Below are 19,973 nucleotides of genomic sequence, written 5' to 3' on the forward strand. Positions count from 1 at the left end.
TTGAGCTCACTTTGTAGCCCAGGCTGGCCTCGAACTCGCAACTATCCTCCTGCCTCAGCCTCCCCAGTACTGGGATTACAGGCATGCGCCACCACGCCCAGCTCTTAGGCCCCCTTTTATGTTTCTGAAATAATTAAGGTCTGGATAGGCAAAAATGAAAATAAGGCAAGAGATTCATGCCAAATTTAAGCAGACTAAGAAAACCTAAGTTTCCTATTGCAGGCAAACAGCAAGTCTCAGATTATTATCCATCCAAAGTCACACCCAAAAGTTCTCCATCTTTCTTATTTAAACATTGTCATATCTTTTTTCTCACTATCACCAATATTAATTCACTCTGGGAGAGGAAAATATGTATCTGTCAGAGAGTCTGAAGATATAACTCTGGTGAGAAGCAATTACTTTCTTTTATTCAGCACACATGTACTGAGTATTTATTATGTGCCCAGTACTGTACTAGAACAAAGAAAATATAAGAAATAAAATATAGTCTTACCCTCATAAAGTTACTCAGAGATAGAGAAACTGAAAAAAAAACAATAGTGTGATGAGTGCTATGATATATGAACAGGCTGTTTACCAAGACAGAGAAATGGATCAAATGTAGGCAGAGAAGGGATGACCAAGAAGTCTCTTAAAGAAGGTGATGTGTGAACTCAATGTTCAAAATCACAGAAGTCAGCATAAAGAAAAATGAGGCTGTTTCCAAGATAAGAAAACAATGTATGAAACATACATGACATATTCGTTATACATTCAGCACAATGTATAAACATACATTATACATTCAGGGAGCCACCCATAGTTCCCTATGTCTGAAGAACAGAATAAACGTAGAGGAGTGGACAGACACAAGGCTAGACAGAAAAAGGCAAGGGGAAAACATTAAAGACCTTAGGTGCCAAGACAAGTAGTTCAAGCTTTATCTTTAAGTTTGTGAGACTCCACAGAAAGATGTTAAACTATGGTGACAGGATCTGAATTTTAGAATGAATAGTTATGCAAAAAATAAAAGGAATAAGCTAAGAAAGAAAGAGTATACACAGGAAGCCCAATCAAGTAATTGTCATGGTAATAAAGACACCAAGTTATCTGGGCTTCATCGGAGAAACTGGCAATAAAGATGAAGAGATTATTTCAAGAGTAGCTAGACATGGTAAATGGCTGGGTACAAAGGGTAAAGAAGAGGATTCAAGAAAAATTCCCCAGTGCTAATTTATAAAACCGAAGGGGCTGGGGATTTAGCTCAGCAGCAAAAGCGCCTGCCTGGCAAGCGCAAATTCCTGAGTTTGGTTCCCGGTACCGGAGAAAAACCAAAAAAATAAAAAATAAAAAAAATAAAACCGAGTATACGCACGAGTCATTCCCTAAGATAGTAAGGGAATATAAAAGCAAGAATGAGTTTGAGAATAAAGATTATGTTCTCATTTTGGAACAAATTAAGTTTAGGACACTTGAACCTTATGAAGAACCTGGTTTAGCTGAATTCTAGTACCCAAATTGGGAGAAGAGGGCAGAAAAAAAAATTTTTTATTGGAACTCTTCATATAATATAAATTTAAGTGCTAACAACTCTTGGTGGGAAAAACTACTCTTTAGAGAAAACGGAACACTACAAAATTTGAATTCCAAAAGGTCAGCCACGGGATGAGGGCACTGGTGAGCTTACTGACATTTGGAGGACAGTTACATAAAGTTCCTTTCCTTAAGAGGCAAACGTGGTGTAGTGTCATTCTTTCTACTGACCCTTCCTTTGCATCTGTCAGTACAGTTAGAAATCAGCTCTACTTTCCTGACGAGGAGAACTGTTAGACTCCAGGAAAACAAAAGCAAGCTGTTTATAGATTACTGATAATAAATTGTCTGACTTGAAGATCTAATGTTTTAGAAAAGTAAACTTTTATCAGACATGCCCTAGTAAAGAATAGCTCACTAAACATTTTTATGATTTTACCTTTTTCAAAGACAATTCTTTTTTTAAAAAAAAAATGTATATCATGATTACATGTTTTATTAGAATTCTACTTTTACTTTTGAAAGAACTGTGTTCAGTACAATAGATAGGAAAGGGAAAGAAATTGCTCAAAGGAAGGAACAACTGGGATGAGGGAAAGAAGAGAAGACAAAGAAGGAAGGCAAAATATAAATATATATATGAATAGCTGCAATAACTCTATTGCTGATGTCTGATGGTGTATTGAAATGAACAGTTAATGCTCCCAATTTTTTACGTTCTGATCGACTTTGTATGCTTGTGTCCGGTGGTCTGAGCAACTGATTTGAAGGTAACAATATGCAATGGAATTACAATGGTGAACTCCTACCATCTTGTCTAGTGAAACTCTGTATTCTCTCTCAGGTTTTACTGAAGAATTATTTTCTTATTCTCTTTAATGGTTTGAGCAATCTTTCATTCTTACATCTGATAATCTGAGCAATGTAGGTGAGGATAGTGATATGCAATGTAACAACCACTGTTGATTTGTATTAATTTGTCTTGAGACCCTGTATCACTTTGAATGTTCTCGCTTTGATTTGTTTATGTTTGTGATACTGGTATGCTGCTACTGTTCTATTTTTTGTTTGTTTCTCATTTACTACTCTCTTTAAAATAAAAATAAATAAATAAAATAATAACTGTGTTCAAAGTTAGCAGTTTTTAGCCACGTTTTGGTTTAAAGTACTTTAAAATTGTCATTCGGATCCCAGGCCATATTATCAAACTGCTGTCTAGCTATTACCAAGTTATTCTAATTGACACTGAAATACATTCCCCCCCAGAAAAATCTGAGGGTTAAAACTGTAAGTGGAAATATATTTAAAGCTTATTTCTAGATTTCAGCTCCAAACTTTACCTACAATTCCTTTAAAAAACATGAAACAAAATTGATCCTGTTAGTTGTCCAAATTAAAATAAACATTTACTGTTAAAAACCTGGAGGTAATATTTTAATATCTTTTTGGAAAAAAATATGTAAAAACACTACATGTAAAATACAACAAATCTCACAAAATTAAACATTCAGACTAAATCACATTTAAAAGGTATGTTAAAGATGTAGAAAACAAAAAATATATACATACAAATGTGTTTATGCATATATATACACATACATATGTATATAGAGATTTTCATCTAACATCATAAAGTAATCCCTAAACATATGTATGTATGAATTAAACTATCATAAAGTAAGTTAAATGTACTAAGGACACTTCTTTTTTAATATAATGTCATGTCTGTCCACGTAATGAAGAACAGAACCATCACCTAACTTTGTGAATTAAGACTGGAAGCTTCAAGATTTGCTTTAGCAGGGTGCATACTGTGTATACAGATCTTCTTTAAGATCATTTCCAACAATCTTATTTTGAAAGAGTATTGGACTTATATTATTTCAAATGTGGTAAGCTGAACAAAACCGATACTGAACAACATACCTTTCAGATAATTTAAGGCTTTGGTGAAGAAGTTCTAATTTTTGACATGTCTCTATGCTGTCAACAGATGTCGAAGGCAATGAGTCTGATTGCACTTTGTTGGCGTCACATAAATTAGGATCGTTTCTAGGTAGGGTGTTCCTGAATTTTCGTCCTAAATCCGTCCATAGGACATTCGTCAACATAACTTTGAGTTGCCTGTTATATACATAAATAATTAATAAATATGGTACTAAAATAAGACATGAATTTACCACAAACTAACAAATTAATATGTGTAAGAATTCTAACTTTCAGCTCTTCAACCAATTAATTAGAAATACGATAAATAAGAAAATAAAAATGCTTAGCTACTCCCCAAAATACATTAAAAGGTAAGGCCCATTTCACTTAGACTGGGATTTTCTTTCGAACTCTGACATGCATGCTACAAATGTGCTCACACGTGTACCTGCTGGATTCCTGGCAATCCGAACATGTTTACTCATACCATTAGTGTAAGGCCAATATACATCTGTAGATCTCATTACAGATATAACCTCTTTCTGCGGTAAAAATTTTTTTGATATGCTGATTCAGAAAACATTATAATAGAAGGACTGAAATAATACATCATCTTAAACCTAGATCAACACACTCTTAAGATATGGATTTAATTTACCATATTTCTAAAATGAGTAAATTTAAAACATTTAATGTATCAATCCGAAAAGGAAATACACTTTTAGGTTTTTGTCTGTTTTGCCAATTTGCTCATTCAATACATTTCTATGCTGACAATATCTGAAAAACTATGTTTAGTTCTGCAACTATGGAATATAGTTTTTGCAATAGTATGAACAGACTACTAAGTGAACTTCAAGCAATGTCACATGAGAAATAATTGAAAATTATCAGAAAAGTGTCTCTTGTACTCCCTGGGAAGTAGTTTTAGGCACCTGTTTTGTTTGCTTGTCTGATTAATGAACATAAGAATATTACAAAACACAAAAGCAAACTGTTCACATATTTTCAAGATTAAATAGGAGAGAAAAAAATCACATTTGCAGCACCTATTTGAGGACATATCCCCAGGCAATCTAGAAAAAGTACACAGGTCCTAAGAACCTCTACAGGAGGCTCTGAAACTCCAACAGTGGTGACTTGAGGGAGAGGTTAAGTTTAATGAATAAAGAGGTGAGTGACATTTCTGTGAATTAATAATTCATTCAACAAATACTTGGTGAGCACTTCTAGTAAAGGAACAGTGCTGACAGGATCTGAAAACTCAGCAACAAACAAGATAAAGTTCTCGCCTTCCCTGGGCTTACAATTCATAGATTAACTCATTTCATGATTTATAACTGTGATAAGTTCCATGAAGGACAAGTATAGATGGCACACGTCTTCTCAACCAAGTCAGGAAAGGTTTTACTGAGATTACGAGCCTTGAACTAAAGTTTGAAAGGGGGTTAGGTGAAAAATGGAGAGAAAGACTGAAAAGAAACACAAAAAACAATTCTAAATGTAAATAAACGGAGAAGTACTGGGAAGATGGCTAAGCGGTGAGCAAGAGAGAAAGAGCCGCTAAGAGATTTGGTGTCCAAACACTGGAATATAGCAACCTGAGGAAGCAAAGCGGGGAAGTGGGTCCTGAGGACCCAGGAAGGATCTGAAGTGAGAATTAAAGCCCATGTGGGGAGCAAAGAGAGAACCTTCCACAAAACATGAGGTGCAGGGGGGGCTTTCTTCCTGAGCCCGGATACACTGCATGGGAGGGGCGGCTGAAACCTACAGACACATGGTGACCCCAGCTGACCACAGAGGTCCTCCTGACAGACGGGTCAGTGGGGCCACCTGAGCCAGAACTCAGCAACTGCTGGCTCCGCCTAGCAGCTCCCAGCGGAGGTCAAGCCTGTAGAAGGCGCAGGCACAGCCACAGGCTGAATGAGCCTGTTCCACACTCACGGCCAGAAAAAAGCCTGAACTTCTGTGGAAATAAAGGTGCAAATTCACTGGGACTATGCACTACCCGGCCGTAACGCCCCTCCTGGCTTGCTGGGACTCATCAACACGGGTCTGGACTCTGGGTGCCCACACTGTCTGCCAGTGACGAGAGAGACACGCCCAGAGGTGGACTTTCTTCCTTCTTTCCTTTCTCCGTTCTCTTTTTGAGTCTTTTTTGTTTTCTTTTGTCTTTTCTTGTTCTTTTTACATGGCAGTGAACACAGTTTTCTATTTTGTCAGTGATGTTCTGCTGCTCTTTTTATTCCTTCCCTATTTCCCGTGTTTTCTGTACCAGTTCCCCAAATACGCACAAGCCTCCCTCATCTTCCAGCCTTACTTCTAATCTCTTCCTCTTCTCTGTTTCTCTACTTTTTACCCCTAACTACTCCTAAATTTTCTCCCCTTAGGATAAAACTGCCCTGTTGAGGGCTTATTGACTGCATACAATTTTCTGGTTCATTGTAGATTTGTCAAGTAACTACTAACCTAGTTCATATGCTCAAAGGTGGCAAATGGACAGTTACCTCAGTTTGTCACCGTGGTGGACTGACAACAGGTGGTCAACTCGTGACCCCCAGCTGAGCTGAATCAGCGTGGGGCTGGGTGTGGAGGCCCACCTGAGGATTGCGGCCAGCAATTAAAAAACGAAAACTGGAGATGAAGAACCGTGCTGTTGGTTCTCCTGCAGGAGCTTGTCATGCTGCCTCTCCTGATGTGAAAGCAGCTGTTCTCACTGACGGAGGAGTCCAGGACCTCGCTGTCACTGAGAAAGGCTGCAGTTGACTTTGGGGGAGCTCTGGTCCTTACTTTGAGCATGGCTTCCTGGCTCCAGAAGATGGTGCATTGTTCAATCTCAGGGAAAAGCTCGTTGCACTGGCTTTCCTCACATCAACTCAGCTGTTCTCACTGTTGGAGGAGCTCAGGACCTTGTTGTCGCTGAAGATGGCTGTGGTACTTTTCAGGGAGCTCTGGTCCTTGAGTGTGTAACCTCTTGGACCCACTGCAGATCCCTCAGCCTACTGACACAGATCCTTCATCCCGCCGGCACAGACTTTCTTTCAGCCCTGACCTTTGGGCCTTCCCAGCACAGATCCATGAAACAGGCCTGCATGAGACATTGTCATGGGATCTAGGCCTCCAGCTGGACTTGTAGGGGGCATTGTGATGGGCTCTAGGTTTTCAGCTGGACTCATGCAGGACACTGCCGTGGGATCAAGGCCCTCAGCTGGATTCTTTGGGTCCCTAGGGCATAGACAGATTTCCTGCACTCTTTTGTATTTGACTCTTTGGGTAACTACAATAAAATAATCCTATAAATTATGTATCCTGTATTAAATTGTTTCCCTTGCAAATCTTGACTACAAGTCATATCTAGGCTATGTTTGTTGCTATTTTTATTACTGATTATACCACTTTACCCAAGCTGACAAAATTATTCTAAACAGCTATTCTTCCAGTTATACCAAGACTGAGATTGCATAATAGTGACAAAAAATACTATATGCCAGTGCCAAAGAACTAGGGGCTGGGCAAGGCAGGCAGGAACTTCTCATCCCCAATAAATTGAAGATGTAGGATTGTCCAACAGAATCAAAAACCAAATGGGAGACACCTCTGAGAAGTAGGCATTTCCTAACAGATCTAAATACTATAATAAAGCTAACTCACCATAGGCAATTTATAAACAACAACTCAGGAACTAAACTAAAAATAACGAACAAAAAAGAAAAGACACTTAAACAAGATGCAACCCCAGACATCCAGCTCACCAAAGACAAACCCAAGAGGAAATTGAGGGGAACAATACAAAAGACACCCATCTAGCCTCTCCAGAGCATTAACAGTGGAAGTAGCAAGGCAAATGAATGAGGCTCTATAAAACATCAACTCAGAAATAACTTCTCAGGTAACTACAGAGATGGTGACCATAATGAAAGCCATGCAGACACAGACAGAAACACAGAGGAGCTTTGGAAAATAATGGAAACCAAGAATGCCCAACACAGGAATGAAATGGAATCTATAAAACATACACAATCATATCCAGGAGATAAAAAGTTCCATTGAAAGAATATGCACCAGACTGATGTACACCACAAAACAATCTTTCAAAACTGATAGGGAAATAAGATACTTCCATAACAAAGAACACCAGAGGAGATTCATGAAGACCTAATCAACACTTCAAAAGGTTCTGAAAGACATTCTAGAAAGAAATGACAAGGATTACAACTCAGTGAACCCCAAAAGAATGAATCCACCAGGCAAGGCAAACAAACAGATCAGATGAAAAGGGAGGCAACAAAAGGAAAATAATATGACAAAGATAAGTCAATACCTATCAGTTACAACCAGTAATACTAATGATCTCAATTCACCAATCAAAAGAAACAGACTGGCAGACTAGATCAAGAACCAAGGTCCAAGCCAGGCATGGTGGTGCATGCCTGTAATACCAGCACTTGGGAGGCTGAAGCAGGAGGACTGCTGTGAGTTTGAGACCACCCTGAGCTGGGCCAGCCTGAAATGCATAAGACTCTGTTGCAAAAAAGACCAAAAAAAAGAAGAAGAAAAAAAAAAAAGGAGCAAGATCCAACCATATGCTGCATTCAAGATTTCACGGGGGTTCCTCCTTGGAGACAATGGTCCTTCTCCATGAAGGCAGTTTTACAGAATCTGAATACTGGGCACCCATGTAATCCATGAAGTCTCAGTGCAGACCTCTCCAGAGCTCCACTCACTCCTACACTGCAGCCTGTACAGTTAGGGGAAGAATGGCCTCCAGGGGGCCTCTCCAGGTATTGCACAAGGTCCCCCTGGTTTCCAGCTCCTGAATGGCTTTCATGTCCCCAGTCCACTCGACCTCTGAGTTGTTGGGTGTCAGTACTCTCATGTTCTCCAAGTCCTTGTTCATCAGCTGCTCCTCCACTGACTCTGACCTTTCTGGCTCTCAAGGGCAGGGCCAAGAGCAACCGGCCGTGTGGCATGTTTTCCCAGAGGTTTCTCCATGTTGGGATGGTTCACGCATGTATTGCAGCAGCCACTGATGATTTCCTACCAATCTGTCCATAACTCTGTAATGTTTGTATTGTTCCTATACTATTTCATAAATGGATGTATGTTTGTTACTATGTGTTTTCAACAACCATTGAGAACAGTCAATGATTATTTGATTCATCACTCATGTATAGCTCAATTTGTTTACCCTAGAGACCACTTTGGAGAACTCAAGATATAGTACAACAACCATTGATAATTTCCTGCCATTTTTGTCTGTAACTCACTATTATTTGTCTATTTGTTTTCCTGAGAAACTATCTTGAAGATACCAATAGGTAAAATAACAACCATTGATGATGTCCTACCACTTTGTCTGTAATTTGGTGAATCCCCCTATTACTATGGTGTCCTTCTTTTACTCTTTAAAATAAAAAAAAACACATTTAATTCAAAAAGAAAGTCAAAGGATGAAAAACAATATTCCATGTGACAAGAACCCAGAAAAAAAGCAGTGGTACCTATTCCATCTGCAGATAAAATGGATTTCAAGCCAACACTGAGGAAGAGAGACAGTGACTGCCACTCTATCCTTGTAAAGGGAACAATTCAAGAGGAAGAGATAACAATCATGAATATGCACGCACCAAATATCAGGGCACTCAAGTATATAAAACAAATATTAACAAGTAGGAAAAATCAAATAAGCATTAAACAATTGTAACAAGGGACCTCAACACCCCACTGTCACAAATAGATCAACTAGACAAAAAATAAGTATTAGAACTGAACAAAACTTTCTTTAGTGACTTTCTTTTTTTATTTTTAAAGGGAATAAAATATAATTAAAAACTATTTGAAATGATACAGGATTCTGTATCATTTCAAAATTTTTAAATTATATTTTATTCCCTTTAAAAATAAAAAAAGAAGATATGAATTCAACAATGGTTGTTATATTTCATATTGCTGTCTTCAAATTAGTTGTTCATATTACCAGACATGAGCATGCAAAATGATGGGGCGGGGGACATAGCTCAGCAGCACAAGCAGCTGCCTGGCAAGCACAAGGTCCTGAGTTTGATTCCCGGTACAAAAAAAAAGCATGCAAAGTTGGTCAGAAAAAATTTAAACATTAACTGTTCCTTTCAATAAACCAATTGAAATAAGCAATACAATTATCCCAGCTATCCTTGTATATACATATATATTTTTTCCTTCCTTCTTTCTTTCTTTTCTCCTTTCCCTCACCCCAGATGTTCCTTCCTTTTGAGCAGTTTCTTTCTCTTTCACAATATCTACTGTATTTTAGATTTTATTTACTCTTTTGGATTTTATTTACTCTTTCAGATTCTTACACTAGGGAGATAATATGATGTTTATACATGTGGGTCATTTCAAGAGACCACATTCATAAGTGGAATGAACTAAACTATTGACCAAATGGATTTAGTAGATGTCTACAGAGTGTTCCATCACCTCACAAAATCAGAATACACATTCTTCTCAGCTGTGCATAGGACATTCTCCAAGACACTACATACTAGCACATAGAACATGCTTAAATTAAAGCAAAGAAACTGAAAATATCCCATGTATATCATCTGACCGTAGTGGAATGATATTGGAAATCAATACCAAAAGATTCCACAAAAACTTCATAAACACATGGAAACTAAGTAACACCTTCCTGAATGACCAATGGGTCACACATGAAATTAAAGTGGAAACTAGACAGTTTCTACAATTAATAATGCCAAGACGGGTGGAGAGCGCCAGTCTTCCGGCTGGCTCACTCCCTGCCGCGTAGGCAACCAGAAGGAGGGCCTCCGGCGCACAGGGAGCCATGGGCGAGGAGCGCCGGTCTTCTGGCTGGCTCGCTCCCTGCCGCGTAGGTGCCTAGGAGGGCCTCTGGCACACTGGGAGCCACGGGCAGGGAGCACCGGTCTTCCGGCCGGCTCGCTCCCTGCCTTGTAGGTGCCTAGAAGGAGGGGCCCAGGTGCATGGGGAGGCACGGGCGGGGAGCACTGGTCTTCTGATCAGCTCACTCCCTGCCTCGTAGACACCCAGAAGGAGGGCCCCCAGCACAGGGGGAGCCACGCGGCGGGAGCGCTGTTGCACGCTGGCCCTCAGGCCGGCCGCTGCTGCTCAATTGAGAACTACCATGACACCAAGAAACAATGACACAATTGGCCCACCATGCACCAGCTGCAGATACCCACCCACGGACATATGTCAATCATTCGAACATGGAGAAACCCTTAGGAATACATGCCATACAATGGGTCATTCTTGCTCCTGCCATTGAGAACCAAAAAGGTCCAGAGTCAGTGGAGGAGCAGCTGCTGAACAAGGACTCAGAGAACATGAGAATGCAGACTAAGCCCAAGGAGTCAGAGGTCCTGTGGACTGGGGTCATGAGAGCCACTCAGAAGCTGGAAACCAGGAGGACCTTGCACAATACCTGCACAGACTCCCTGGAAGCCACTCTTCCCCTGACAGTACAGGCTGTGGTGGAGCTCTGGAGAAGTCTGCAGCAGGATTCCTGCTGCCTCTGCTGACAGTTGGGGAGAGGACACTAACTGGTTGTGGGGTCCCAATGCCATGGGAGGCTGGAGAGAAAATGCTACAAGAAATGGCTTTCACCCCAGATGGCTCACTTGATTTTTGACATCCCTTAGGCTGTAACTACTTGTTAGATCCTTCTTGCGTGTCTCTGTCTTCCCGAGAAACCACTTTGAAGATACCACCATGTATTACAGCAGCCACTGATATTTTCCTATTAATCTATCCATAGCTTGCAATGTTTGTACTGTTCCTATCCTATTTTGTAAATGGATGCATGTCTATCATTATGTGTTTCCTACAACAACCATTGAGAAAAGTTAATGATTATTCAGTAGGTCACTCATGTACAGCTCTATTTATTGTCTTTAGAAGCCACTTTGAAGATACCTAAGTATAGTACAACAACTATTGATAATCTCCTACCTCCTCTGTCTGTAACTCACTATCATTTGTCTATTTGTTTTCCTGAGAAACTATCTTGGAGATAACAATATGTAAAACAACAACCACTGATAATTTCCTACCACTTTGTCTGTAATTTGGTAAACCCCCCACCATTATTATGTTATCCTTCATTTACTCCTTAAAATAAAAAAAAATTAATAATGCCAATACAACATACTGGAGGTTGTAAGACACAATGAAAACAATCCTACAAGGAAAATTTACAGTAGTGAATACCCATATCAGGAAAACAGAGCAAGCTTAAATAGACAACTTAATGTCAAATCTCAAGCTTCTAGAAAAAGAACAGCAAGTGAAGCTCAAAGCTCATACAAGGGAGGAAATTATAAAGACCAGAGCAGATGTTAATGCAATGGAAACTAAAAAAGCAATACAAAGAATCAATGAATCAGAGTTGGTTCTTTGAAAGATTAAATAAAATTGACAAACCCTTAGCCACCTTATCAAAAAAAAAGAAAGAAAAGACTCAAATCCATGTAAATAGGAAAGAATAGGTGAAATCACAACAGATTCTGAAGAAATCCAGAAGATCACCATTATCTACTTTGAGAATTTCCATTCCAGTAAGATGGAATATGAAGAAGAAAGGAAATATTCCTAGATACATACTAATTACCAAAACAGAACCAAGAAGATATAAAAATACTAAATAAACCAATATTGGTCAATGAAACTGATGTAATTCAAAGCCTCTCAACAAAGAACAGACCAGATCCTGATGGATTAATTGCTGAATTCTATGAGAAATTTAGAGAGGATCTAATACTGCTATTTCTCAAACTCTTTAATGAAATTGAAAATGAAGCAATGGGAAAGAGGATATAGTTCAGTGGCACAACACCTGCTGGCAAGCGCAAAGTCCTGAGTTCAATCCCGGTACCAAAAAAAAAAAAAAGCAGAATTTCCAAAGTCATTCCAGAAAGCAAGTACTACCCTGATACTAAAGCCAGAGAAGGACCCAACCAAAAAAGAGAACTACAGGCCTATCTCCCCAATGAACACAGACACAAAGATCCTCAATAAGATACTCACAAACAGAATGCAGCAAATCATAAAGATTACACACAATGACCAAGTGGGATTCATTCCAGGAATGCAAGGGTAGTTCAACATATCCAAATCAATAAATGTAATACACCATATTAACACAGCCAAGCACAAAAACATATTATCATCTCAATAAATGCAGAAAAAACATTTGATAATGTCCAATACCCATTTACAATTAAAAAAAAACAAAACAAAAAAAAAAAAAACCTTGCATTACCAGCACTATGGGAGGCAAAGGCAGGAAAATTGCAAGTTAGATCCTGGCTTGGGCAACTTAAGAAACCTAGTCTCAAAATAAAAAAACATAAAGGGCTTGGAATGTAACGAATGTGTAGTCCCTAGGTTCAATGCCCAGTACTACAGAAAGAAAGGAAGGAAGAGAAAGACAGGATAGAAGGGGAAAGAGAAAGAGAGACACACTCACACCAAGCCAAGTATAACCTAAACTACAGTTCTAAGGTTACATTACTTAGGTGGCAAGAACATCCGAAAAGTATTTACAGATATATACTTAGGCAGCAACACTATTCAACCAAAATCACAAAGCTGGCATTCTGAAGTTAGGAGGAGAGTTTCCCTTTAAAGACTACTGCAGGGATTTTTATTACAAAGGCATATGAGGGCCGGGGATATAGCTCAGTGGCACAGTGTCTGCCCAGCAAGCATGAGGTTGTGAGTTCAATTCCTGATACCAAAAAAAAAAAAAAGGCCCTTGACAATTCCTAGGGTAATTTTTTTATTTTGTACAACTGAGAGGTGGTTAAATGGGTATATTTGCCTTATAAAAATATATTAAATTTAATAATGATTCATTAAACTTCCTGCCTTTTATTAATTTTTTGATAAATTATATAACTGACAGTAAGAAAGTAACACACAGAGAATTCTAACCCAACAATGTATACCAATTCTGTTATTTGCCCAGGCTTTATAGACTCATCCAATTAGCTGTTTACAAAATGTCCTTTTGTAAGCTTTGTAATTCATCATTCTCATTTAATTTCACTTATAAGAAGAAATAATTATTAGTCCATACACTCAAGATTCTTGAAAATCAGCATTCTTAAAAAATAAGAAATAAAGTATATCTCATGTAGCACTGCTTTAGATATATAGATAGATGAAAATCTCTAATGGTAGGAAGACCGCATAAATATAAAAAATCAGATTTTTCCAATGAATAAAACACAAATACTATTTTGCTAGAAAACTTCAAACTTCTGTTAACATTTTCAACAAAATTAATTTATTTAATAAATATCTAAATGACTTAATTATATAACTTGAATAGATAAATTCAGAAATCAGGAAAAATATCTTTTGCCAAACGTTTCTGATTCTAGAAACTAAACTAAAGGTTGAGATAAAAGATACAAGTTTTATTTCATTTTCTTGTAATTTTGTTTGGAATATTTAGTGTCCGCCAGAGAAATGGGCAGAAAGATTTGTACACTTAACAATAAAGATACATGAATGGTCAACATGAACACAAAAAGATGTTCAATGAAAGTTTTTCTTTATAAAAAGTAGGAGGAAACAAAAAATTCTAACAGACACTTTAGAGACGATATAAAGGCCCGTAAGAAAGGAGGTTCAGAATCATCAGTCACCAAACGCACTTTTCCATGAGACAGCACCATCCATGAGAAAGCATGATGGTGAGACCACCCACCTCAGTGCTGGCGGGAGTGGAGAACAGCTGAGCCTCTCCTGCACTGCTGGTGGGAAGGCTGTCTGCCACAACCACTTTGGAAGACAGCATGGCAAGTTTTTGACAAGGCTAAAAATGCACTTGCCACACAAAACCCAGCAATCCCAGGGATCCAAAAGAAAACATACCCACATAAGCACTTGTGGGAAAAAGGGGTCCAGAGGTCTGGTTGATGGCCGTGGCAGAGGAGCGAGTCTGAGCACACTCAGACTCGTCATGTCCTCGGCATACCGAGTGAGCCGCCTTGCCTAGGCTGTCCTGCTCTGACCTCTTACTTCCACACAGCCCCCGGCCAAAAGTACCGCCTCCAAACCACGCCCCTAGCCCCACCTCCATTGCCACGCCTCTAGCCTGTTCAATAAAATGCCTGGTACTTCTGTAATAAACTGGATCTGCGCCATCAGCCTGGTCTCCGGTGTCCTCTTTGTTCACCGTTGCCGCTTACCACGGGCCCAGGTCCCTCAACCCAAGGAGGTTCAACCTCAAGTGGCGCCCGAACAGGGACCCTGTGCCCCCCCCAGGAGTCGGTAAGTGGCCCCCCCACCCATATCATGGGCTCCGCGCTTCATAAGGACCAGCACCCGCAGGCACGGGCACTTGCTGCTCTCTTACAGCCTGGTCTCCGGTGTCTTCTTACACCGTGTCACCTCTTACCACGGGCCCAGGTCCCTCGACCCAAGGAGGTTCAACCTCAAGCACTTGTCTATGAACAGTCACAGTAGCTCTAACCTGACAGCTCAAAACTGCAAACACCCAAATTCCATCAACAGGTAAGTGGACAAAATATAGTATTTTCATACAATGTAATACTACTCAAAAATAAAATGGAATGAACTACTAATATACATAACATGGATGATTTCCAAAACATGCTCAGTAAAAGCCAGACAGAGGCTGGGGATATAACTCAGCGGCACAGCACCTGCCTAGCAAACACAAGGTCATGAGTTCAATTCCCAGTACCAAAAAGAAAAAAAAAAAAATACTGTATACGTTGCCTGTTTCCATACATAAGCCACTCCCGAAAATGAGGCAAGAGATTAGGGTATGGCCAGCCAGCTGGCAAGTGGCTATGACCTGTCAACCACAGAGATCCAAGATACATGCACAGAGAAACAGTTCCCAAGTGTCACATCCGGACTGATCACAAAATGCTCTCTTCAGTTCTCACGGTGTGAGATTAGTGAGATAAGATACCAGCCTAAGGAATAGGGATACAAAGACGGCAGCATTAACCTGGAAGCCACTGTGCCTCTTTCTCAGGGACCCATTCTCATTCTGCAAAGCATTCTTCCTCTCCTACCATGAAGAAATAATAAATCCTAGCTTCCTCTTTTGCACATGTCTTATCCAGTTCTTTGTTCAGGACAGTAAGAATCTAGAAAGAATCTCTGAAAAGAGCCCACAGCACTCCAGAATCTCAGTAACCAAAGGACGACTCTTAATATGCAGTGACAGGAATAGATCACTTGACTGCCTGGGTCTGCAGCAAGAGGAGGCTGGAGGACAAACTGAATGGAGGACACGGAAAGTCTCTGGGGCACTGGTTCTCTCACTGGCGGCGGTGGTGGTAGTACCACAAGGGGTGTACATTTATTAAAACTCATCAAAATATACCTGTGAAATGCATTAGTTCAGATTCGTGATGGCTGAATAGAGGTCCCCAAAGCTCACCTCCTCCTCTACAAGGAATCACAGTAACAAGTATCAAGCTGCATTCTGAGGTGAGCTGCACTTTCATTTTATCCCATATCCCATGGAACAATACTAGAAACCAGCAAGAGACTGGAACCCTGTAAGATTCAAAGACTGGGGTCAACAGCAAAGACACAAAAACAAAACACACTAGCATCTGCCATCCAAGCTCCACAATGGAGGGACAGGGGGACTCCCCTTTTGCAGGGAAAAGGGTAAATGGGAGAATCCAGCAAACTATCAAGTATGGACGCTGTCAGTCTCAGCTGAGAAGTTACACCTTCTTCACAGTCCTTGGCAGCCCACTGAGGTAAGAAACCTGAAATCTGTATGGGAGCACTGCACCACATCTGACCACCCGGTGCCGTCAGGGCTGGGTGCTCAGGTTTGTAGCCAGCATCTCCCATGCAGCACCTATGCCTGTACGGCCGACTGCTTACACAGTAAGTGCCTGAGCTTCCTCACCACTACCAGGACTTCAACGGCACTTCCCTGCAGAAACAGTATCTGAGAAAACTTCCATCACCTGACTAGGGGCATCCCCATATGAGCACCCTACACCCAGTGTTTCATGCACCACACTGCCTGTGAAGCTGCAGTTTCCACACTTTTACATGACCTACAGACAGTGGGTCTCTCCAACTCCCCGGAGTATGCACTGTGCTAAAGTCATCAATTACAGCCAAAGGAGGCAGGGAGGTAGCTCAGCAGCACAGTGCTCCCTGGCAAGCGCAAGGTCCTCAGTTCGATTCCCAGTGCAAAAAAAAAAAAAAAAAAAAAAAAAGGACAAAACAATTACAGCCAAAGAAACAACAGTACCCAACTGGAAGCAAAGCAATACTGTACACAAAATAGACACCACAAGATACAGCTTCACAAGAAAGCTGTTTAACAATAAGGCTATCCCAAGAAAGTGACAGACACAGCCAAGCCATCAAATGTCAGTGTAGAGGCACAAGACATACGAGGGAAAAAAATGAACATAATACAACTCCTCCAAAAGAACACAATAACTTTCCAGCAACAGATCCCAAAGACATCCATAAGGACATAATGCCTGATAAATAACTGAAAAGAATGATTATAAAAAAGCTCACTGAAGCCAGGCATGGTGGCACACACCAGAAATCCCAGCACTTGGAAGGCTGAGACAGGAGGATCACTGGGAGTTCAAGGCCAGCCTGAACTACATAGTGAGTTCAAGGTCATCCTGAATTACATAGCAAGATCCTGTCTCAAAACACCAAAAACACACCTCAGCTTGAACGGTTGCCACAACCTCAGGTGTGCAAACAGAGGTTCCTAGGAAGGTGGGTGAAGCAAAGAAAACTGTGACCTGGAGTGCACAGAGGGGTACAGAATGTAGGAGCTATCAGAGTGACTATAGCCATAAGGCAGACATCACTGACTACCCATGACCAGAGGGAAAGGCAAGGCAGGATCCAGCACTCACTCACAAAAACACGAGTGCAAAAACAAAACAGGTCTTATCACTGACCCAACATCCACCCCCGTATCTGCTGGATTTCAAGACTGCAGATGCTGAGAAAAGATTTATTGAAAAGCGGAGAGGCAGTATGTACAGACTCATTTATTTTCTTTTCATTGGGTTCTTTAGGGTTGCAGTTTTTTGGGTTTTGCTTTTAGTCTTTTCTTTCCTTTTTTCTTTGACCTTTTCCTTTTCTAAATTTTGTTCCCTGCTTTTTCTTTTTTGTTTATTTCTTTTCTGTTATTTTTAACTAATTCTATTAATTTCCTTTCACTCCTTAATAGGATTCTTTATCTCACTTTTCTCTCCACTTTCTCATCTTTCTTTTCATTATTTTTTAAACTTTATTTCATTTTCCCATTCGCTACCCCCTCTCCCTTTACTAGTATAACCATTAAGCTTTACTTCGATAGTTAACTCTTTATTACAACTGAAGACTTTTCTATTGTTAGTGGAGTATAGAGTGATCCCTCACCTGTAGGGGGAGTTATGTTCCAGAGACCCCCACAATAGATGAAGATCTGCACAGTAGCAACGTATTTATTTTATTATTTATATACATTTTAAAGCTTTACCAGCACTCAAGAGGGTAAGGCAGGAGAATCGTTGTGAGTTCAAGGGCAGCCTGGGCTACAAAGTGAACTCAGGGCAGCCTGAACTGCATAGCAAGACCCTGTCTCAAAAAGACAAAAATAAATAAATAAATATTTTAAGGCTTTATAAAACCTTCCCACATTCCTAGAAACCTTTCCCACACTCTTATAAACACTTCATATGCTCTTAAGCACTTTCTACACTCTTATACCTACGTAATTTTAACAACATGTAAAATTCTATATGGGCACTCAATGTGAAGTGGACAAGGAGAGATTCTGAACGTATGAGCACAGTGTGGGACAGCAAACAGACCAGTGTGCTATGGTCCCTGAGGCCATCAGCACCCAGGATACAGAACACAGTGCTGTGGTTGGTCGCCTTCTATTTCATCAACCAGTAGTGTGCTGCGTACGATCTCACATTGGTGAACTTGCACAAGTGATAGTGGTGCACTGCATTTCTACTGTGTACAGTATGGTATTCATCTGCTGATGAAATACATACTGTATTTTATTTAGATTTAATATTCTTTTAGTATGTTTGAATTACATTTTTTATATTTTTATATTGTTTAAACTTTTTAGGCAAAAATAATTGAAATCATAAATATTATATAAATACCTACACACTGCAAAATCCCACAATATAGCAAAAACTCCATGATACAGAATTGGATATGTTTAAATAAAGCCACAATAAGTGAACCTCAATATAGCAAGGGACGACTGTAATTGGAATTGTTGCAATTAGTAAATCAATGCCTGGTTAGTCTTACTGTTTATACTATAACTATACCTAATATATTATTGGTACTTATGGTATTCCAGTTTGTTGGCTGTAGGGAACTTGATGGTCTCTACCCCGGAGAGAAACGGCGGTGGGTATGAGGACAAGAGACAAGAGCTGCGTCAGGTGGAGGCAACCCCTTACCTGATCAGCAAGAGGACCTAACCTCAACAATAGGAACATTTATTTTACACACTCGCAAAGTTAGTATCATGAGAGGTAATGTTGCCAAGTGACTAACGACTATAATTCTCCAGGTAGGATGTCTTTCTCAAGACTGAGGTATCGTGACTGCCTGAGGCACTCTAGCTCTGTCCTGCCCTCACACATATGACCAACTTTCAGCTCCAGCAGCTCCCAACAGTCAGCTACTCTATTACTATAATTGACTTTACTGCTACTGCCAGAGTGGCACTGTTGTTCCAATTAATTGGTTTTCTATGCACATCAATAACTGGATTCTCTTTGTGTCGTTAACAATACCATGGCTCATTCCCAAAGAATTGGGTGCTGGGTCAATTACATGCTCCCCTTCCAAATTAACCTAACAGAGGGGTTAAGTCTTGGGACACAGGCAAAAACAAAACAAAACACAGAAACAAAAACAGATACTTAAGATGACAAGGAAAAAAAAGCCTCCAAAAATTACAAACTCCCCCAAAACTGATCCATGGAGCATTGACAGGGAGGAAATCAAAAGCAACACAGCTGAATTATTTGAAACAATAAAAGAAGAGATCTTAAAAAGGAGGAATAAGGCATATGGTGAGCTCACAGAGGATTTACCAAAAGAGATAACAACAAACAAAATAATGAGTTTATAGAAGACACTAACAAAAGGCTAGCTGAGCTAAACAAAATGATACAACCATGAATGACTAGTTTAACAAAGAAGTAGAGTCCATGAAAAGGTATCAAAGGGAAATCAAGGGGATTAAAAATTCTATTGAAACTATAGGCAACAGAAGTGACCAATATGAGGACAGACAATGTCAGAGCTAGAAGACAGGATGGTGCAAATGCCCACATACTCAGAGGTATCTTAAGAACAAGAAAACATGAAAAAGGGATCTAACAGGTGCTGAAGAATACAAAAAAGACTACCTAAGATTGAACAGAATTAGTGTAAAATCAAGACACCATTAATGGCATAAAAAATTATTCACAGAAATAATAGCAAAAAACTTA

General features: G+C 39.8%; 1 protein-coding gene across 7 annotated transcripts in view; it reads right to left on the reverse strand.

Moving 5' to 3' along the window:
* Senp7 (SUMO1/sentrin specific peptidase 7) overlaps positions 1-19,973 on the reverse strand; it is a 166,774-nt gene that overhangs the window by 89,527 nt on the left and 57,274 nt on the right. For 5 of the 7 annotated variants that reach the window (XM_013515200.1, XM_005386320.1, XM_013515198.1 and 2 more), the window contains one exon: positions 3,442-3,639. The exons of the other annotated variants lie outside the window; for them this stretch is intronic. In XM_013515200.1, the coding sequence (XP_013370654.1) occupies positions 3,442-3,639 (198 nt within the window). The remainder of the gene's footprint in view (positions 1-3,441; positions 3,640-19,973) is intronic. 7 annotated transcript variants of the gene reach the window in all.

This window comes from Chinchilla lanigera, unplaced genomic scaffold, assembly GCF_000276665.1.
Source record: "Chinchilla lanigera isolate Chin_1 unplaced genomic scaffold, ChiLan1.0 scaffold00026, whole genome shotgun sequence".
In the NCBI taxonomy this organism is placed as follows: domain Eukaryota; kingdom Metazoa; phylum Chordata; class Mammalia; order Rodentia; family Chinchillidae; genus Chinchilla; species Chinchilla lanigera.